General features: G+C 43.0%; 1 protein-coding gene and 1 non-coding gene across 7 annotated transcripts in view; one reads left to right on the plus strand and one right to left on the minus strand.

Annotated features, from left to right (window-relative positions):
- Cfap61 (cilia and flagella associated protein 61) overlaps window positions 1-22,572 on the plus strand; it is a 294,575-nt gene that overhangs the window by 202,770 nt on the left and 69,233 nt on the right. For 5 of the 6 annotated variants that reach the window (XM_031372122.1, XM_031372125.1, XM_031372126.1 and 2 more), the window contains 3 exons: window positions 6,859-7,151; window positions 18,649-18,976; window positions 21,341-21,432. In XM_031372122.1, coding sequence (XP_031227982.1) covers window positions 6,859-7,151; window positions 18,649-18,976; window positions 21,341-21,432 — 713 coding nt within the window. The remainder of the gene's footprint in view (window positions 1-6,858; window positions 7,152-18,648; window positions 18,977-21,340; window positions 21,433-22,572) is intronic. The other variant, XM_031372127.1, reaches the window with a different exon arrangement.
- Window positions 9,940-10,071, minus strand: LOC116092723. Its single transcript, XR_004119445.1, has one exon. It is a non-coding gene; the product is annotated as a small nucleolar RNA SNORA42/SNORA80 family (small nucleolar RNA).

The raw sequence follows: 22,572 nt of genomic DNA on the forward strand, positions 1-22,572 counted from the left end.
GTTTTCCTGTAGTTCTTTAAGGGATTTTTGTGTTTCCTCTTGAAGGGCTTCTAGCTGTTCTCCTGTATCTCTTTGAGGGAGTTATTTATGTCTTTCTTAAAGTCCTGTATCATCATCATCATGAGAAGTGATTTTATATCTGAATATTGCTTTTCTGGTTTGATGATGTGTCCAGGACTTGCTATGGTGGGAAAATTGGGTTCTGATGATGCTAAGTAACCTTGGTTTGTGTTGTTTATTTTCTTATGCTTGCCCCCTGCCATCTGGTTATCTCTAGTGCTACCTGCCCTTGCTAAATCTGACCAGAGCCTGTCCTTCCTGTGATCCTGGTTGTGTCAGAACTCCTCAGAGTAAAGCTGTCTCTGTGATCCTGTGATTTTGGGATCCTGTGATCCTAGGCTTGTTAGAGTGCCTGGGAGTGGAGCTTCCTCTGGCTGTTGTGGGACTGGCTGCGGAGTTTGCAACCAAGGTCTACTCAGGGCACAGGCCCAGACAGAACAGAAACAACCCCAGCCAAAGGGCTGGTGGAGTTCCTGTGTTTCTGGGTCCTGCTGGTCCCAGTTACTCCAGGTTTTGGGACAGATGTTGTGTCCTCCTCACCTCTGATCCTGGGCGTGTTAGAGTGCCTGGGAGTGGAGCTTCCTCTGGGTTTTGTGGGCCTGGCCTAGAGTTTGTGCCCAAGGTCTGCTTAGGACACTGGCCCAGAGTTTTGATGGTGTCTCTTCTGTACAGAACCTTTATAGTTTTATGAGGTCTCATTTTTAATGTTTTAGTGTCTGTGATATTAGTGTTCTGTTCAGAAAGTCTTTTCCTGTACCAGGATCATGTTCAGTGTATCTGGTCCTACGTTGAGGTCCTTGATTCACTTGGACTTGAGTTTTGTGTGGGGTGATAAGTATGACTCTATTTATGTTCTTCTACATACAAAAATCCTGTTTGACCAGTATCATTTGTTGAAGATGCTATTTTTTTTTCTATTTTGTATTTCTGGTTTCTTTATGAAAAACTGGATATCCAAACAACAGACTACACAATGGAAAAAGATTTTTACTAATCACATATCTGATAGAGGGATAATATCCAAAATATGCAGACTCAAAAAACTGGACATCAAGAAAACAAATTACCCAATTTTTAAAAATAGGGGTATAGCTGTAAACAAAGAATTCTCAAAAGAGGAAATTCAAATGGCTGAGAAGTACTTAAAGGAATGTTCAACATCCTTAGTCATCAGCAAAATGCAAATCAAAGTTACTTTGAGATTCCATCTTACACCAGTCAGAATGGCCAAGATGAAGGGTCATGCTTTTCAGGATATGGAGTAGAGGAACACTCATCCATTGCTGGTAAGAATGCAAAGCAGTGTGGCAGTGCCTTGAGAAGATGGAAGTCAGTCTATCTCAAGATCCTGCTATCTCATTCCACTTCATCCTACTATAGAAACACTTGCTCAGACATTTTATTGCCGCTCTATTCATAACATCCAAAAATTGAAAATAATCCATCAATGGGTGGATGGATGAAGAAACTGTGGTATATTTATACAGCAGTATATTATTTAAAAGATAAAATCTTGAAACTTACAGGTAAATGGATAGGAGTAGAAAAAAAAATCATCCTGAGTGTGGTAACCCAGTCCCAGAAAGACACATATGGTATATATTTGTTTATATGTGGATGCTAGCTGTTAGGTCATTGATATGCAAGCTACGATAATCCATATGACCACAGAGGGTTAGGTAGAGAGTAAGAAGCTAGCAGGGATCTACCTAAGAAGGGGAGATAGAATAGATAGTTATAGATGGGCGCAGGCAGGGTGGGAGACTGGAAAGTAAGGGTCAGATGGAGAGGAGGAAGGAAGTGGGAGCCAAAATAGGGAGTACAGGGAGGGACATCTAAAAGTAAGGCCCATTTGAGGGATTGTATGGTAGCCCAACACAGTAGAAGCCTCTTAAAATATATACATATATGAATGCAACTAAATTATATTGCCAAATAATGAGGGAGACAGATCCCCAACTGGATATCTTTCAGCACTAAATAAGCTTCTAGTACTGGGAATAGGCTACATCTAATTGAGTTGTTGGCCAAGAGGACCCCATGGGAACCCCCAGATGACCCATGCTATTGCCAAGAATATTGGTTCCTCTTTAGAAACTGACAGTAAGACCCTATTACTGAAGACAACACCTACACAACTCATGGAAGTCAAACTGGTGCCTGCCTAATGTCTTCGACCCTCCAGACAAGTGTTCATGGTAATGGAAGGTACTCTGCATTCAACCAAAGGAGAAAGCTAAGCACCAACCCAGTTACCAGCCTTCTGTTCTACAATGGTGGCCCACCTGGAAGATGCACTGGTCCAGTAGTAGTATCACATAGCTTGTGGGAGTGACCAGCCAATATCTGATTTGATTTAAAGTTCACTCCATGAGACAGAACCTATTCCCGACGCCACTTGGGAAGTCAAGATCCTGAGACCAGATAGGCCAAGAACATAGGAGGAAATCAAACACTGTTGTTATGCTAAAGGACCATAGGAATAAAATGACTCCTAATACCATTCTGCTACCCTCATAGATCAGTCCTTTGCTCAGCCATCATCAGAGAAGCTTCCTCCTGTGGCAGATGGGAAGGAACATAGAGCAGTACAGCTAGATAATAGGCAGGGAACAAGAGACCTTGACACACTCAGCCCTAAAAGGGATGTCTCCATCAAACCCCTCCCTTCAGGACTTAGGGAACTCTGCAAAAGAGGGGGTGGGGAGAGTGTAAGAGGCAGAGGGTATGGAGGACACCAAGGAAGCAAATCTTTGTAAACACAACAGCACTGATACAAACTCACAAGAGACTGAGGCAGCATGCACAGGGCCTGCACAGGACTGTACCAGATGGGGTCCTTGAGTTGAAAGGAAAAGGAGATACATACCCCCATCCCTAGCCCAGAAGCTATGTTCAATTGATAACCACTTGCAAATGGAAATTTAGTTTTCTCCAAGGGAATCTTACTGAGGAACCAAACCACTCTTAAGGATAGGTCCCATACCCAGCAATAGATAGCCAACACGAAATGGCATTTTTGAAGGGTCCTTTTCTCATAATGTTTATTTATTTATTCATTCATTCATTTATTTATTCACCTTACATCCCAATCGCAGCCCTTCCTTTCTCCAGTCCCACCCCCCTCACACAGCCCAGCCTCTCTCGTGCCCTTCTTTTCTGAGAAACAGAAACCCCCCTGGGTATCACCTTGCACTGGCATATCAAGTCACTGCATATCCTGGCAGGACTAGGCATATCCTCTCCCACTGAAGCCAGACAAGGCAGCCTAGTTAGAGAAACAGGAGCCTCAGGCAAACAACAGAGTCAGGGAAAGCCCCCACTCTTATTTGTTGGGGGACCTGCCTGAAGACCAAGCTGCACATCTGTTACATATGTGCAGGAGGAGGGGAGCCTAGATCCAGCCCATGCTAGCTCTTTGGTTGGTGGCTCAGTCTCTGGGAGCCTCCCAGGATCCAGGTTAGTTGACTCTGTTGGTCTTCTTGTGGAGTCCATATCCTCCATACTTCCCCCATGAGTTTCCCATAAGACTCCCCAGTTCCATCTAATGTTTGGCTAAGGGTCTTTGCATCTGCTTCCATTGGCTGCTGAGTGGAGCCTCTCAGATGAACAGTTATGCTAGACTCTGGTCTGCAAGCATAACAGAGTATCATTCATAGTGTCAGGGATTGGTGCTTACCCATGGGATGGGTCTCAAGTTGGGCTAGTCATTTGTTGGCCAGTCCCTCAGTCTCTGCTCCATCTTTGTCCCTGTACATCGTATAAGCAGAACACATTTTGGGTGGAAGGTCTTTATGGGTGGGTTGGTGTCCTTATCCTTCCACTTGGAGTCCTGTCTGGCTACAAAAGGTGGCTTCTTCAGGCTCCATGTCTCCCATTGCTGGTCTCAGCTAGAGTCACCCCAATAGACCACCTGAGGCCTCCCACTTCTAGAGATGCCAGCCCCTGCCCACTGCTGATTTCTGTTCTCTCCCTGGCCCCTCCCTACATATGATCTCCATACACCATTCCCATCCCCATCCCTTCTTCCACCTAAACTTCTCCCTTTATCCACCTTCAATGTCTATTTATTTTCCCTTGTGCCCTCCTTGTTACTTGGATTCTTTAGGTCTGTGGATTATGGCATGGTTATCCTATACTTTATGTCTAATATTTATAAGTGAGTATATACCATGCATGTTCTTTTGGGTCTGAGTTACTTCACTTAGGATGATTTTTTTATTAATCATTTTATTCATTTACATTTAAAATAATATCCTGCTTCCTGGTTACCCCTCTACAATCCCCCATTCCATCCCCCCTTTCCCCTCCCCTTTGCCTCTATGAGGGTGCTCCTCCACCCATTCACCCACTCCTGCCTCACCCCTCTCGCATCCCCCTACACTGGGTCATCAAGCTTTCCTCTCCTTTTACTAATGTCAGATAAGGTCATCCTCTGTTACATATGTATCTAATTTCATCATTTGCTTGCAAATTTCATGATGTCTTGTTTGTAATAGCTGAGTAGTAGTCTACTGTGTAAATGAGCCACATTTTCTGTATTCATTCTTCAGTTGAGGGGCATCTGGGTGCCGTGGACTGGGTTCATTTCGGGGACCCCAATTTCCACGGGATGAGAATTCTGGTCAGGTGGGCAATAAGTCGGCGGATGACAAACAGACTCGACACAAGGGTGTGGTGAATCTGAATGTATTTGTGCAAGGTGAAATTCAGGCTTAAATAGCATACAGTAAGCAGGGCAGATGACAAGAGTCACATAGGCAGGCAAGGGTTACAGCAAGGGGTGCAAGACTGAGGTCACGTAGGCAAGTGACAGTCATATCAAGGTCAGTGATCTTGCTGACCAAGAGTACGTATCCAGTTGTGAAGCGGGCAGAACCTTTATGCCTAAATATGAGGGCATGTTGATGATTGGAAAGACTAATCTAGAACATGTCTGAGTTAGGAGATACCAGCAACTGTCTGAATATCCAGGAGGCTCAGAACTCCTTTTGGATCCTTTATGCCTCTTATCCTTAATCAGGCTTTTACCCCCAATATTTCAGATATGACTGGAGTAGACGAGTATGCGTGGCATCTGGGTGGTTTCTAGTTTCTGAATATTACACAGAAAGCTGCTATGAACAGATTTGAGCAAGCCTTGTGGGATGGTGGAGCATCTTTTGGGTATATGCCCAGGAGTGATAAAGCTGGGACTTGGGGTAGAATTATTCCCAAATTTCTGAGAAACTGCTGAATTGATTTCCAGAGTGGTTATATAGTTTGCATTCCCACCTTAGTGGAAGAGTGTTCTCATAAGATTGAGTCAGAGCTTAAAAAAAAAGAAAGAAAACTTTATAAGTCCTTTGAGTATATATTGTGGTTTCCGGTTTTGTATTTTTGATGGAATTCCTATGTGTGCAAATGTGTGTGTGTATGTTTATGTGTGTGTGTGTGTGTGTGTGTGTGTGTGTATGTGTGTATGTGTGTGTGTGTGTGTATGTTTGTGTGTGTGTGTGTGTGTGTGTGTCTGCCTGCATCTATGTGTTTCTTGTGCTTTTTATTTGACTCTTTTTCTTTTATTAATTTGTTCTGTCCTATTTTGGTTTGTTCTGGGTTTATTTTATTATTAATATTCTTCAGATACCTGGTTGTTGTCTAACGAGAGACAGAAAGTGTGTGCATTTGGATGGGAGGAGATGTAGAATCTTGGAGGAGCTGGGGCTGAGAAACTGTAATCAGAGAATATTATATGAAAAAAATCAATTTTCAATAAAAGGAAAGAAAAAAGAAAGCATGTTTTGCATAATTTATTCAACCAAATTGAATAAATACACTTGTTTAGTTTGCCTCATGAATTTTCTTTTCATACCATTGTATGAACCACAAGGGAAAAAAAAAAACCAAGAGACTCATTGAGTGTAGACTTTATGGTAAAATTCTTTCAACAGATCTGAAAAACGTGTCTACAGGCATTTCTTCTTTGTAAAGAAATATTTTTTTAAAAAAATACCAACTTAATGTCAAAAACTGTAGAAAAGATACTCAGTTTATAGATTTTAAAACTTGCAAAATAATAAATTAACATTTGTAATTATTTCTGTAGCATTTCTGAGAAGCGTGAATATGTGACATTGGCTGCTACTCCCTGAATGCTCTTATATAGAGTATTCTTTCAAGCTTATTTTATGATTTTATATTTGCTAAGCAAAATAACAACCTTTTAGCTAGGTCTTGACACATTAAATTCTAAAACCAGCAATTTGGATCTTTATAAAATTACCCATTGAAAACAGAATGTTCTATTAGTTCTCAAAAATGAAGGGAAATACCTTGAAATCAACCCAGGTCAACATTTACATATTAAAACCCTCTGTCCCATCCCATATGCGAATGTGTTTTTTACCAGTGTCCTTTCCTGGCTCACAAGAAGTTGTATGCATGGCAGACTTCAGCAATTTTGTTTCTTTAATAAGTGTAGCAAATAGGGAACAAAAACAAGATAAAAGGTTTTATTCTAGACCATTTCCTCCAGCATAATTTCAACTTTCAAATTATAGGAACATAAATGAATGTCCTACTTCTGTGTTAGAAGTACTTGACTACTTTGTGGGATGTTTTGTGCCAATTCTTTACTAAATTATCTTGGTCGCCGTTGCTAGGTAACACTACTGGCTTCCTGCAGCTGAGAAATGAAAGGGTTAGAGGGAGCAATTTGGCATTATTAGCATTTGACTAATAAGGTTTTTTTTTTTTTTGGTTTTTATTTATTTATTTACTTATTTTGCTCTGTGTCTTAGCATTTCCCTCTCTTTCTAGGGAAGGTCATTGTCTATGGGAATACACTTGACGCTTTCACAACCGTGGAGACACTCCTACACATTGGCATGAAGGGGAGCTGCATCTACTTTGTACATCCCCCAGCTGAATCAAACATAACCTGTATCAACAACGATGTTGTAGAGAGTGCCGTGGAAGATGCACTCAGTGCTGCTGGAGTGACAGTCTATCATGATGCGTTGTTGGCTCAGTGGAACAATGGCCAGGACCCAGATCCTATCTACAATGCCTGCTTCACCACCTCCACCAAGCTTTTCAGACTGGAGTGTTCAGTAAGTCCATCCCTGTGAACCACACTTACTGTCTGCCTAAGACAGCAGTTCTCAATCTATGGGTGGTGACCCATTTGTGGGCCACATATCGGGCAGCCTGCATATAAGATATTTACTTTGCAGATCATAAGAATAGCTAAAGTACAGCTATGAGGTAGCGAGGGAATACTTTTATGGTTGGGGTCCCCACACCACGAGGAACTTTATGGAAGAGTCACAACCTTAGGAATGTTGAGAACCAGTGGCCTAGAGTGAGTACTGACCTCCCAGGAACTAGGGACACTGAAAGATTGCAGTAGAGAATTTACAGCTACTGATTTGGGGTCTGTTTTCAAACCGTTTGGGTTGACCTTCACCCAAAAGCAAGAAGCTACTACCAACACAGTGACTTAAAACAATTTATTGTCACTTTGGCCTCTGCTCTAGGGGTTTGCTTGGCCCAACTATGCAGTTCCCAAAGGAGATTTCTTTGCGTAACTGAGTTACAACGGTCGACAGAGCTGGAATCATCTAGAAGGTACATGTACTTTTCAGGCTATTGATGCTGGATCAACTTCAGCTGAGATTTTCTTGAGCCTGGGCTTTGGCTTTGTCAAAACACAATGATAGTTGTAAGAGCAAATAGGACAGGAGCTGGGATGTCTGCCCCTTCAACCAGGCCTCAGCAGGCAGTCAGCATGTCTGCAGCCACGCTCTCCCTACAGGCAAGTCATTCTGCCCACTGTACATGAAAAGGGAAAGAATTGACCTCACAGAGCAGACACCCCCCCCCAAGGGGCTACAGTACCAGGTGCTGGGAAAGGGTAGTCCCTGTTCTGATATCTTATAACACACCCCAACAAGAGTACAGTGGGAACCCAGGCCCATGGGTAACCCTGGGCTTAAAATCACACCAGCCCTTCTAATGGGCATGCAGGCTGAAAATGGCCAGAGGCGGAGTCCACTGACAGAGAGTCCACTGCAGCTGAGCAAGCCATGATGCCCTTCCCTTTCTGAAGCCACTCCCACTGGCCAGCCAGCTTTGGTTATAGCCTTGCCTGTAGCTCTCTGGGCCTGGTCTCCTTCCTCCATCACAGAACCTGAGAACCCAGCTCAGATAAATAGCATCACCCCTTCATGGAGGGTATGTTCAGGGCACAATGAGACCTGAGGTCCTTGGCACAATGAGACCTGAGGTCCTTAGAAATTTTCTAGTCTGCTATTTACATTTGTTCACGTGTTCACTCTACAGAATTTACGGAACACCAGATAGGTCCCAGACTTTTTCTTGTGGCTTAAGGATCTAGCAATGAGAAAGGAGGAAAAAAATATTATTTTGAAAGTTATATTGTCTACACTTCCATATTTTGTGCTTATCTAAGATGTGGGAAATTGAAAGTGTTTCAACCTCAAATTTCTACCCCAAACCATGACCCTCGAAGATTGCCAGATCTCCCCACGGAACTTCTGGAGATTGGTACACATTTATGTCAGGAAACAGAGGGTAAAGAAAACCTCTTAAAAAGTCTCATTAAATACTGCTTCTCCAAAAGTCCCCCTGCCTTTTTTCACTGTTCAGATACAAATTAGAATAACAGTGGAACAACCTTTGGCTGCTTTTGCTTTGGTCTGATATACCTCTCTGCTCAGTCTCCATCCGAAAGCAGGCCAGACTTTCCTTTCCTGTGTCTTAGTCACTGCTGGATTACTGTGAAGGGACACCATGACCAAGGCCACTCTTATGAAGGAAAGCATTTCACTGGGGGCTTGCTTATGGCTTCAGAGGTTTAGTCCATTATCATCATGGCCCACAGCATGACAGCATGCGAGCAGGGGCTGGAGCAGTAGCAGGAGCTGAGAGCTAAATCTTGATCTATAAGCCAAGAGTCCCAAAGCTTGGCAGGAACTTTTGAAACTTCAAAGCCCACCCCGGGAGACACATTACTACCAACAAAGCCACACCTCCTAGTCCTTTCACATAGTGCCACTCCTTAGGGACTAAGCATTCAAATATATAAACCCTTGGGAGCCATTCTCATTCAAACCACCAGACCTGTGTTGTCTCACAAGGAATGGTCTCTAGAGACAAGTCCAAGGCTCTGCTGACTTATGGCTTGCATCTTTCTTTGCCAGCAGTTGTTATGTGGTTGATTAGGAAAGGGGGGTGTTTAGCCTTCTCTTTGCCCTGGCTAGCATCATCGTTTGTCAGGGAGTTAGGCGACTTGAGATGGGAATGAACATGTCTCTGTGCCTGTGTTGTTATGGGTTCCCAGGTTTTCCCCATCTCTCAGACAGACATGCTGATGTCCTAATTCTCAGCACCAGTAAATGCGGCCTTATTTGAAGTAGGGGCTTAGTTGGTGTAATCAAGTAAAGACAAGGTCATCCTGGGTCTGTGTTGGGCTCTGAATTCCATGTGCTCTTCATGAGGCTAGAGACTTGATGACACACAAGAAGAATGACTTGGGATGACACAGAGCATTGGAGTGTTGCCAGGTGTAAGTCAGATGGCAAGCTTGGCAGCCGCCACCAAAAGCCAGGAAGAGTCGGACTCGGCTCATACCTAGAGCCTTTGAGGGAGTTTGGCCATGATACCTTGATTGTAGATTTCAAGAACTATAAAAACTATAGCTCAAGAAATATAGATCTTGAAATAGTTCAAGATCTCCAGAACTATAAGAAAATACATTTCTGATGTTCTGAGGTATCCTGTTTGTGATACTTTTTTTACAGTGGTTCTAGGAAACCAAAATACACCGTGTAAAAACCCTCTGTGTTATAAAACTCCTAGTTTTTTGTTTTTTGTTTTTACTGTGCAATGCACTTCAGTGCCAGCAGCCTACAGACAGAGGCCAGGCAATGGTTTGGGGCCACAGGTTGCTCTAGCACAGGACACTATGAGAGGCTCAGGGGAACGGACCTGAAAACTCTTAATTTTTATAACCAGAATCTCATGTTGCAGGCTGGTTTTCCTCTTTGGCTAATTAGCATAGCAATTTTAAGATCCTATGCAGTTTCACAAAGGAACAGTCATTCATTCTTATGTCTGGGAGATAACACAATATACGGATATACCACACTTGGGTTATTAATTTGCCCTGTTTGCATATTCATGTACATCTCTTACAATCTATCTACCTAAAGAACACCTAGAAGATATGGGAGTGAATATTTGTCATCCGCTGTCCACCCAGAGGGCAAAATGGAGCCAGGATATATAGGTTCCACAGGGGTCTGGACCAGCTAGGAATGCCAGTAGTGTAACAGCTCTTAGAAGAGAATGGAGGAAGTTTGGGAGGCCTGTGTGGGGCAGGGATCGGAGGTCCTGGGTTTCTCTAGTCAGCTACCGGCAGTGCCTGCACCAGTGACAGGCGTATGGCCACCGCTTTAGCCTGGCCAGCCAGGTGGGTCTAAGGTCCAGTGATGAATGCTTAGGGAGAGAAAACTCTTTCCCAAGAGCTACAGCTCCATAAAAACAGCCGCTTTATCCCCTGTGGACAGGGACTGTATAAAGCCTGAGGAGTGGGGTGGGATGGGGTGGGTGTTTCCTATCCGCTCAGTTTGAGATGTTAGTGATGCTCAACTTGAGGTGCTGCAATACATGACTGACTGCCCATGGTTCTCTCAGTGGGGTGTCATGGTTACCTGTTCCAGAACAGGTACAGAAATGGGTAGAGGGCAACTGGACTCCTGCCAATCTCAAGTCTCTGAGATTCCCAGGGTCTGAGCTCACTCAACCTTACCAGTTCTTCTGTCTGGTGGCACAGGCCGCTTGCCCCACAAATATTTACCTTTTAAGAAGCTCTCTACTGATGTGAAAGTACAATAGGAAGCTATATGGGCAGGAACTGATCTGGATGTATCTGTGTGTGTGTTGGTGGGAGTCGGGTAAGACAGGGCAATGGGATATATGTGACATAAAAACAGGAGACTGTTTAGGGAGAGAGAGGAAACCACCAAGGGAGGTTGTGTAGAGCAAAAGAAAAGTAAAGCACAATGATACATGTGTATGATGATGTCTCAGTAAAACCTACTACTTTGTATGCTAACTTAAAAATTAACTGAAAAACGAAGCGACCTGCTGCCCTCCAAAGTAAGGATACTAGTTTACACTTCCATAAGCACTTTATTGAAAAGTTCTGAGTGCTCTGCCTTCTATCTGACACTTAGGATTCCCAGCTTTCTGCCTTTAGCCACTTCCCATATGTTCCATGGTACACGGCTGTATTTCTCATTTGTGCTTTCCTAGTAATTAACGATAGAGGCATTGTCTCATGCACTTGTTGGCCGTGCTTGGATTCCTTTTATTAAGTGTCTAGCCTGTTGTAAACGGATTAAATTTGGTTTCCCAATTGATCGTGGATAATATTCAATGTGCAATTTAAATAAACATTGTACTCTGAAGCATTGCCAAATTTAGCTTCTAGTTCTGAGGGTTGGTTTCTAAATGCATAAACATGCAGTGCAAACAATATGCACGATGAAGAAAGTTGCGAAGAAGCTATTCACTACTCCCTTTGTGGTATTTGGACTTTTTATTCAAATCCTTGTTTTATTCTACTGCCCAACACCTGCAGTCCAATGCTGGCAAGGAGAGAAGGCAGAGGCCCTTGCCTTGTTTCCAATCTGAGGAGAGAGCTCCTGTCAGTAGGAGTTGCTGTGGACTTCCTTAGTATCGTTTATCAGATGGAGGAAGTAAACATTTGTTCCATTTTATACAGAAGTTTTCTCAGTGCCTGTTGAGCTTCATCACGTGACTTTCCAGTAGCTTTCAGAGAGGTTGTAGTCTTTCTTTCTGGTGTATAAATACAGTGGATTACATTGATTATGCTTCCAAAGTTTTCAACACAGTTTAATTTCTGGAACAAGTCCTAATTACTCATGGTTATCCATCTAAGTATTGCTTAGTTTTATTTGTTAGTATGCTTTAGAATTGTTTTTTAATTATTTAGAATTATTTTGAAGGGAAAGATGCTTAGGGAAGTTTGAGCTTGGCTAGCCATGTGGGATGTCAGGTGATGTTTTTTTCTCTCTGCATTGTCCTAAAAGGCTGGTGTGAGGCTGATATTACTGCTTTGAATGTTAATAAAATAGGCCAGTGAGACCCTCTGGGGTGGAACATATAGTATAGGAAAGGTTTTGAGGACAAATTCAATTTCTCTACTAGATAAAAGGCAACTTGGATTTTCTTCTTCTTTGTGTCAATTTTGGCAGATTATAATAGTTAAGTGATTTGTTTGTTTCATTTAAGTTGCTTAAAATTGGTGGTATTTGGCTGGGTAGATGGCTCAGTTGGATCTGAATCTGGATCTCCAGCACACATGTAAATGACCCAGTGCCATGTTTTATGCCTGTAATCACAGTACTAGGCACATGGAGATGTGCAGGTCCTTGGAAATCAATGACCAGAAAGTCTAGTCAAGTTGTCCAGCTCCAGATTCATCAAGAGACCCTGATAGTAAACAAACAAACAAACAAATGTTTTGTTTTGCTGAAACAGGGTTTCTCTGTGTAGCCCTGGCCATACTGGAACTTGCTGTGTAGATTAGGCTGGCCTTGAACTCAGAGAGATCTTCCTGCTTCTACTTTGCAAGTGCTGGGACTAAAGGCATGCACCACCACTGCCCGGTTTCATTTATTTTCTCAATGGTAGCCATTCTTAGTGAAGTCAGATAGAATCTCAGAGTAGTTTTGCTTTGCACTTCCCTCTTGGCTAAGGATGTTGAACACCTTTTCAAGCACTAACTGGTTATTTCTACTACTTCTTTTGAGAGCTGTCATATAGATCATACTGTGAGGTGACTAATGTTTTACCAATGTAGATGTCTCCAAATGTATTGAGACTAAAACCTAAGCACACCCCGAGATCAGTACAGACTTGGGACCCATCGTCATACTTTTGAGACCTTCTGGTTTGAATCAGTCTTCTGCCAGCACACCGCTGTGGGAAATCAAGTACCCCTTTAAAGGTCTCAGTCTCTGCAGATGGGTAGCTTCAGAGATCGATGCTTCTCACACTGACACATTTCAGGCCCAGAAACTGCAGGGTATTCTCAGTTGGTTCAATCTATTCTGGGCCACTGAGGATGAGGGGCCTCTCCTGTGCACACCCAGTGTGAGAGGAGCTTCCGGCTACCTACCTCCTGTCTTCATCAAGTCAGCATCCATGTCTCCTGCTCTCCTACAAGGGGCTCTCTGGGTCTTCCCTCACCCAGTGACTCTGACGGCAAAAGTGAGACTCCCTGATGCAGCTCAGTTTTGAACAGTAGAGTTTATCTTTCAAGATAGCATCCCACCACACCCGGAGTCACACAGTGCGGTAAACGAGGATTTATTGCTACTCACTGGCACATATACCAGGGAAGTCATTGTCTTCCCCAAACTGGTGATGGGCTTTAAAGCTTGTGGTGGCTTGTGGTGGCTTGTGGTGGCCTGTGGTGGCCTGTGGTGGCTATAAGCCTTTCCTGAGACTAGGACTGTCCCTCTTCCATCTGGCTTTTGTTCCATCGCCCCCTCCCCCTCCCAGGGAGCTGTGGGCCAAGGCTACATTATGGTTACTGCTCTGCATCCCATTTTGTTGTTGTCTTATCCATTGTCCAGCTATACTTTCACTTCCTTTGTGGATTTCCAAGGCCCAGTCTCTTCAGAATAGAGACTATTATTATTAAAATTATTATAAAAATTATTATTATTTTTTTCATCTTCATCACTACCATCACCATCACCATCACCATCATCATCACCATCATCATCATCATCATCATCATCTCTGTGTTACCAACCATCTTATCTGGAAGTCTCCCACCTCATTTATTTCCGACACTGATGAATTGAGTTCAGTTCCCAGGCCCCTCTACCTTAAGTCATCTAAAATAGAGACCTGTCGATTTTATTGATACCTTTTTTCAAAGATAAAAGTCAAAGCTTACTTCTCAATAAAGGCAGCTCATTTTCTCTTCCACTGGTTTTGTTCTCTGTGACTATCCTCCTTCTGTTTGCATCGGATCCACTTTGTCCTCTTTTCTGTTTTTGTACAGTAGAGTCTTAAGTCATTGACAGTATTTTTTAATACTGCCCTCAGTTTGCCTCAATGTTTTAGCTGCCTCTCAAAAATTTTTATTGTATTGATTTTTCCCTAGCACTTATGCCAAAATATTGTCTGCCTTCCTTATGATTCTTCATTAACCCTGGATTATGGACTATTTGGTTTCATATTTCATGATTTCCTACAAAGCATATTTAGTTGATTTTTAATTCAGAGCTGCTATTGACTATTATCCAATCCTTTAGGAAGAATGAGGTGTATTTTATGTCTAAGGGAATGTAGAATTTTGTGTACATACCATTAGTAAGTATTCAGTAGCTATTGGACATGCTGTTTCTGTAAATAATAACTAGTTCTAGTGGCTGGTATTGCTGCTGGATTCTCTTTACTGTATTTTGCCAATGGTTTGGGACTAAATACAGTAATTACTAGGAGTAACATTATTAAAATCTCTCATATTTTAGGAGTTTCTTTAATTACATTCTTTTCCTTTCTTTGCTCTTCTGTAAAGCCTATGAACTGTTATAGTTTGGATATCTACCTTGTGAGTTGTGACCTTATCACTATGGAATATACTGTACTCTTCAGGCTCCACTTCCCTGCCTGGTCACAACCTGTGGATCCTGGGAGGAGAATGGAGGCAAGAACCTCATGGGTGGTGAGTGTGAAGAGAACAGACTCTCCAGAGGCAGCTTCAGCAAGACTCATTTTAATGGGAGAAACAAAGGCTATTTAAACCCTCTGGGTCATGGGGTGAGGAGAGGCTATAGAGTGAGCATACATAATTGGCCGGGGCCAGGGTGCTGGGGATGCCTCATTAGCATAATTAGCATATTCCAGGTGCTGATGGACATGACCTTATATAATGGGAGAGGAAATTTAACCTGGCTACTGGGCTACATGACCTCTCCTGGTGAGCAAAGGTAGGGGCACAGGGCTACATGTGCTGGGACACACGGGTCCAGGGCAGGGGGCAAGCAGTCCTACTTCTGCTGATCTCAGGATAAGATTTCCAGTGTTTGGACATGGGGGGGGAGAGGTGGGAAGAGTCTCACATAGCTTAGCCTGGTCTTGAACTCCTGATCCGTCTGCTTCTACCTCCCAGGTGCTGGGATTACAGGCATGTAGCACCATTCTCGGTTTCTGCAGTGCTGAGGACCGAGCCCTAATGCCCTTTACATTCTAGGGAAGCACGCTACCAACTGAGTTATGTCCTCCGGCTTCATGTTTTAAAGAACTAAGAAACCTATCTTATGTCTGTATGGATATTTTTCTCATTTTTGTAGCTCTTTCACCTAAACACCTTCTGTCAGTGTTTTGTGTGTGATCAGTCTGATAGCAATAAATATTTATATTTGTAAATACAAATATTTGGAAAATGTGCTTATTTTTACTTGATATAGAATTTGAAGCTAGCAGGTGTCTTTCCAACTTTGAATTTGTTTCTTACCATGTAACATTTTGACTTGAAAGTTACATTGAAGACATTGTTCCGGATGTAATCCATCATTTGCTGTGTGTGGCTTCAGGGCTTTTTCTTTGTCATTGATGTCCAGAAGTTTAATGCAGTTGATGGTTTATGTTTATTATGTTTTAAGGGTTTTGTTTTTGTTTTTGGTTTTTGTTTGTTTGTTTCTTTGTTTGTTTGTTTTTTGAGACAGGGTTTCCTCTGTGTAGCCCAGGCTGTCCTGGAACTCACCCTGTAGACCAGGCTGGCCTCAAACTCAGAAATCTGCCTGCCTCCACCTCCTAAGTGCTGGGATTAAAGGCGTGCACCACCATTGCCCGGCTTAAATTCTTATTTTACCTGTGGTTCACTGAGTTTCTTGAGTCTATAAATCCATGGCTTTCACTAAAAATTTTAGCAAATTCTTGGCCACTATTTGGCCCCATTCTTCCCTTGTACTTTAATTATATCCCCAATTATATATAGTGTTTCCTGAGGCTTTAAAGCTGTGCTTTTTAATAGAATTTCTTTTCTTTGTTCTTATAACTAGAAAAATCTGTTGATATTACTTCAAAATTTACTAACTCTTTCTTTTATTAGGGGTTTTCTTTTATTTTATCATAAAATGGCTATAACCCACCCTCTTTTAAAAGCTTCCAAATATGGGAAATTAGTCCCATGCTGGTCATTGCATTGGCTTTTTATGGTCTTATATAATCTCCCAGACTTTAAATAGCCGTCAGGACCCTTGGTCACAACCCTCCCTTCCATTTTGACTAGAGTTTATGGTTATTTTGTGTGGAAGAGCCAGTCTCAAGGCATTGTTCCACCATTCCAGAAGAAGAGCTGCCTTGAAACTGGTGAGGCAAATAAACAGTAGGCATGGTGATGATAGACCTGGATCGGGGGAGATGGAGTCAGGCAGATCACTGGTGTGAGCTGGCGAGCTGGCTGAGCCTAATCAGTGAGCTCCAAGTCAGTCAGAGACCTTGCCTCAAAACCTGTGGATGTCTACTGATATATAATAACTCTGACCTCCACACACATGCACACACACACACACATACACACACACACAAATAAATACAGATTCAAACAAACAAACAAACAAACAGAAATTGGTGTTGCACCCTAAGTCAGAGGTTTTCTACTCATGCCTAGTAGCCATGCCTCTTGGGTTCCCAGCAGGTGTGCAGCCTCCAGGTAGTCTAAACCCCAGCTGTGGTAGCTCTGAAGAAAGTCTTCATGTGTATTGGTATCACTGTGTCTAATTACGTAGTAATCTCCATATTTAATTTTTTTTTCAGCAAGAGATCCCTGTAGCCTTGACAGGTATCTAACAGGGGCGTATCTGTGTCTGCACATGTGAATGAATGAGATCTGTCAAATCTTTGTTAGATTCGCTGGTTCACTTTTTAGTGTGGAACCACTGCTGTGCAAAATCCAACTGCAACAAAAGTTGTGTGTGCCCCAGAGTAGTGTGAGTAACAGCAGCATGGTGCTGATAATCTTCACAGCTAAAAACAAAACAAAACAAAACACCATAAAAATCTTTGTTAACTGGTGTTACTTAATCATAACTAACAAAGTTTAGGAAACCACTAACAGGTAGAAGGTTCGGAGAGGTGAAGGACACTGTTTTTATGTGTGATTTATGCCAATTATCTTCCTCTGTTTTTATATAGGTAGAAATCTGTTTTTACCTAAGTGGGGAAAGGGAAGGAATGAAAGGTATGTCGGAAAACACAGGTTTAGAGTCAGAAGAGACTCAGAGAAATGAACACCCCAATGGCTACTGGTTATACCACTGCCTGCTGTTTCGGGGCAGCGAGCAGTAGGGCAAGAGTCAGCCTGGTAGATACAGCATACGACTCTCTGGGACATCCTCTAATGGCATTGCTGGCCTTGCAGCCTGACAAGGTGGCTAAGAGTGTAGAAGCACCCGCCAAGGCTGATGACCTACACTTGATTCCTAGACCCCCACATCATGGATGAAGCAAGCTTGACTCCCACAACTTGTCCTGTGACATCCACATGCAAGCTATAGAATTCACACACTCAGGCATACGTACACATACAATACATAAATAAAATGTAGTTAATTTTTAAAGGATTGTTGCATTTAAAAACTCATGAATGTACCAATCTGAAGGTTGAAGAGAAGATGAGGTGGCTCCAAGAAGGAAGCCTGAGAGGCCTCTGTCAGAGAAAGGGAAAGGAGATGAAAAAGGTCACGGTGGCAACTTTTTAAGTGTTAGACCACAGGGGAAGCATGGCCTGTACCGATGAAAGCCTTCTTATGGGGCAAAAATACTCATCCCTATGCTAGCGCTTCCCTTGCTTGATGTCTTTCTTTTTCCTGTCACATATAAGCTGAAGGACAAATGGTATGGGATGATCTTAATGTGCTCTTCACACCAGAGGTCTGGGATCTGCCCTGCCTCCCCTCCCTTCTGTCTCCCCATCTCTGTCACACAGAGTTATGATAAACTGTCAGTGGACATTTTCTATACCCAGAAGAATGTTCACATTCGGGGGCAGGTGAGATCAAGAGCAGCACCCAGTAGAGTACTTGCCTGACTTCACGATCCCCAGCCAGAAACACAAAAAAGAGTAACCGGTTGTCTTAGTTACTTTCCTATTACTGTGAAGAGACATGACTAAGGCAATTTTTAAAAGGAAACATTTCACTGGGTTCCTCTACAGTTTCAGAGTATTAGAGTCTATGACCACCAGGCAGGGAGGATAGCAGCAGGCAGGCATGGCACGGAACTGGAGCAGTAGCTGAGAGCTACCATCTGATCTATGAGCACGAGATAAAGAGAGAGTGAAAGCCGAGAATTTTGTGGAATTTGCAGATCCCACCCTCAGTGACACACCACCTCCAACAAGGCCTCACCTTCTAATCCTTCCCAAACAGTTCCGTCAAACATGAGCCTATGGAGGCCATTCTCATCCTAAACACCACACCCATTAATGATACACCACACCCATTAATGATGTGGTTTTTGCTCTTCGCTTTGTAGGCATTCTTTAGCTTCTACAAGAAGAACGTGGATTACGAAACATTTAAGGCATTTAATGACGCATGCCTCGTCTACGATGGCCGACTTGTGATTGATACTACCTTCCACACAAACGACATAGCCATCAGAGCGGCTGGCTCCCTCACCAAATTCTCCAACCGATATTACTCAAACGAGTGGACTCACAGCAATTTCAGCTCCAAAGAAATTGGCTTTCAGCTGGCTGCAGCTATGCTCAGTCTCTTTGACCCAACCCTTGAACCTGTGACCGAACCACCAGCTGACCTTGACCGCCTCATCCCCATGTACAAGGGGGCCAAGATCCAAGGTATGTAGAAGGTTCCATTGTTTCCCCTCATTTGATGAGGTCAGTGTTCAGAGAAGCCAGCCTTGTTTCTCTTAAACATAGCTCTTGGTCTCCAGTGGGCTGGGATGGAGGTGGAATAAGAACCCAACACCTTTCTTTGGCATCTAGGGTAAACCTGGTCATATCATTATTCTGGGCCTTTGCATGTTGGACATTTATTAGGGGCACCTTCCTAACACTCCCCATTTTGTAGACTGGAAAATCATCAGTAACTTGCCTAGAGATCTCAGGGACGGCGGACAGTGGTTTGCCTTGACATCATATCCCAAGTTTCCATCCTTGTCATAGGTTCGGAGATGAAAAGACCCTTCTGCAGCCCACTCCTTAGCTTTCTCTCTTTAAATATCTATCTGTTTTGTTTGTTTTTTTATTCTGTGTATGGTTGTGCAGCCTTATGTCTGTGCACCACCTGCACGTGGATGCTGGAAGAGGGCACAGAATGCCATGAAGTGGGAGTTGTAGGCAGTTGTTAGTCACCCTATGGGTGCTAGAAACCAAACCCCAGTCATCTGCAAAGTAGCCAGTGTTCTTTACCATGAGCCATCTCTCCAGCCTCCATAGCCTGTGCTCTTCACAGATAGGCTCAGCCATTTACAGCCGAGAAACAGCCCATTTCCATTCCCTAAGCCCTGTTGACCTCCAAGAAGATAATTTCATAGGTAAGGCAGGTTTTTTGCATTTATTTTATGCTTAATTATTCCTGTATCCCAAGCTTTAGCTTCTTCATTTCCTTCTGCGGTATCTTTTTCTCCTGTGCAATCTTTAGAAACGACCTGTTCCTTTTTTTATGGTAATCCTCTCTTTGTGGCAGAGGGAAGCAGTGTATAGGTTAATGCAACCATGAGCTCTTTAAGTTCAAAGACATGTCTTGGTTCCTTGTTGGCTTGGATATGTTCAATGACTACAGCATCTACATCCAATACTTTTAAGTTCAAATTTCTGTACACCAGGAATTAAGCTCTCTTTTGGGGCCATCAATCCTGTGTCCAGCCTTACTATTTGGTTTGGGCATATCTACAGACTCTGTTATTATGCCTCCAGAATGGTGCGCGTAACTCCTTCAAAATTACATCCTTCAGATATTGATTCCTTTTAGGATTTGCATACCTTTGACAGTCCGGTCAGTTTCATGGGTATTATGAAGCAAATGTAAAGGTATGAACCTCTTGATCTGCCTGATTTTGTAGAGTTTTCTTAGTCAAGAGAGGAATACGCCATTTTCATAGGTCACCCTGGACTGCCCATGGGAAAGGGAAGACAGATTTTATTATGTTGAGAGGAAAAAGAGATAGAAGAGATATTTTAAAACCATGTCTTAGGCTGGCGAGATGGCTCAGTGGGTAAGAGCACTGACTACTCTTCCAAAGGTCCTGAGTTCAGATCCCAGCAACCACATGGTGGCTCACAGCCATCCATGATGAGATCTGATACCCTCTTCTGGTGTGTCTGAAGACAGCTACAGTGTATTACGCCCAAGTGAGCAGAGGTCCTGAGTTCAATTCCTAGCAGCCGCATGATGGCTCATGGCCATCTGTACAGCTACAGTGTACTCATACACATAAAATAAAAAAATAAATAAATCTTAAAACCATGTCTTTAGACGTTGTAAACCTTACCACCATAAACACCCACATATTTACAGAAGTTGATGTGCACTTCTGGGAGGTTCATGAACTAAGTTGCAAAGCATGCATATGTAAGTCCTGAAGGTATTTATGAAACCTGTTCTAGTAAATGGAATACCAGGCCAAGGAGACCAAGGCCCACATTCCATCCCTGTCTTCTTTCTAAGGAGATGCCTGCTCTGCTTCTCCTCTGGGTGGGACCTTAGGAAATGACCTCAGGCAGGTAGGAGAACAGAGATCCTCAAAGGTTGGTCAGACTCAAACATACCTACAAAATACTAAGGATTTTATAATAATAGTTTTCTAAAGCATTGAGGAAGGAACTTTGTTAATTATCCATAGAAAATGCAGTTTTTAGTATTTTGTTTATTTTGAGGAATGTAGGAAATGGCATCCTGGGGCTTTTGATCTGGTTTAGTTGCCATGGGTTAGAGTACAGGGAGGTGCAGGAAGTCACAGAGCACATCTCTGCTCATCTTGCCCTGGTGGCCATATTATAGGGTACTGCTTTGACTAGATAAAGTTCAGCCACCCTAGAGCCTTCCTTGGCTGCAGTTTCAGGAGCAGACATTATAGACATCTCTGTGTGTGTGTGTGTGTGTGTGTGTGTGTGTGTGTTTAAATATGAACCGTTCTCTACTGAACCAATAATTTATTTCTGATACGGACATCTGCCATTTCCTCTATTTCCCAATTCCAGGAGGGATTCTTCCTGGGTCTTATCATTATCTGCATATTTCCAAACCTGCCATCCCAACTCCCTTGGATCTCCAAAGGTCACAGCCTGATTTTGTAAGTATTGATCTTGAGTTTTACTTTACCCCTGCTCATAAAATTTGCTTCAAGGGGAGGGAAAATTTTTGACTCAAAGTCTTTGGTTCACATATCATCCACCCACTGTGCATGTCAAAATTCAAAATGGCCCCCAAGAGTCCTTGCTCCTCATACCATCATGGGGTATACTCCCAAAGGGAGCAGAACTGACTGGTGTAGCCTGCAGGGTATTGTAGAGATGACAGTGTGTAGTTTCCAAAGTTATATCAATGCTGCAAAGACACTATAACTCTACCTTGTCCTTTTCCAGATTGTCAACTGCCATAGAGTAAGGTTTCCCAGGCAACCCTTTGGTTACCATAAAGGTCTATATGGTAACATCAGCTGTATGAGTGCCCTGCCTTAGAATCAGTGCCATTATAGCCTCTAGAAGCTTCTTGCTCCATCCAAACTCTCTTGTTTTTTTATTGGATATTTTCTTTATTTACATGTAAATTTCTCCTTTCCCAGTTTCCCCTCCAAAAAGCAAAGAAACAAACAGAAACAAGAAAAACAAACCCCTGTTGTCTCCCCCCTCCCCATGCCTGCCACCCCACCCTCTCCCACTTATTGGCCCTGGCATTCCCCTACACTGGGGCACAGAACCTTCACAGGGCTGAGGTCCTCCTACTATTGATGATCGAATTTGCAATCCTCTACTATACACATGCTGCCAGAACAATCAGACCCCTCCATGTGCAGTCCTTGGTTGGTGGTTGAGACCCTGGGAACTATGAGGGTACTAGTTAGTTCATATTGTTGTTCGTCCTAAGGGGCTGCAAACCCCTCAGCTCCATAGGTCCTTTCCCTAACTCCTTCATTGAGGTCCCTGTACTCAGATCAATGGATGGCTGTGAGCCTCTACATCTGTATTAGTCAGGTACTGTCAGAGCCTCTCAGGAGATAGCTATATTTAGGCTGGCTTGCCCTTCCTTCAGTCTCTGCTCCATAGTTATTCTCTGCAACTCCTTCCGTGGGTATTTGGTTCCCCTTTTAAGAAGGAATGTAATGTCCACCTTTTGGTCTTCCTTCTTCTTGAGTTCATTGTGGCTTGTGGGTTGTTCTTCCTATATTCCAAACTTCTGGGCTAATAACCACTTATCAGAGAGTGCATACCAT

The sequence above is a fragment of the Mastomys coucha genome, unplaced genomic scaffold (genome assembly GCF_008632895.1).
Source record: "Mastomys coucha isolate ucsf_1 unplaced genomic scaffold, UCSF_Mcou_1 pScaffold15, whole genome shotgun sequence".
Classification (NCBI taxonomy): Eukaryota; Metazoa; Chordata; class Mammalia; order Rodentia; family Muridae; genus Mastomys; species Mastomys coucha.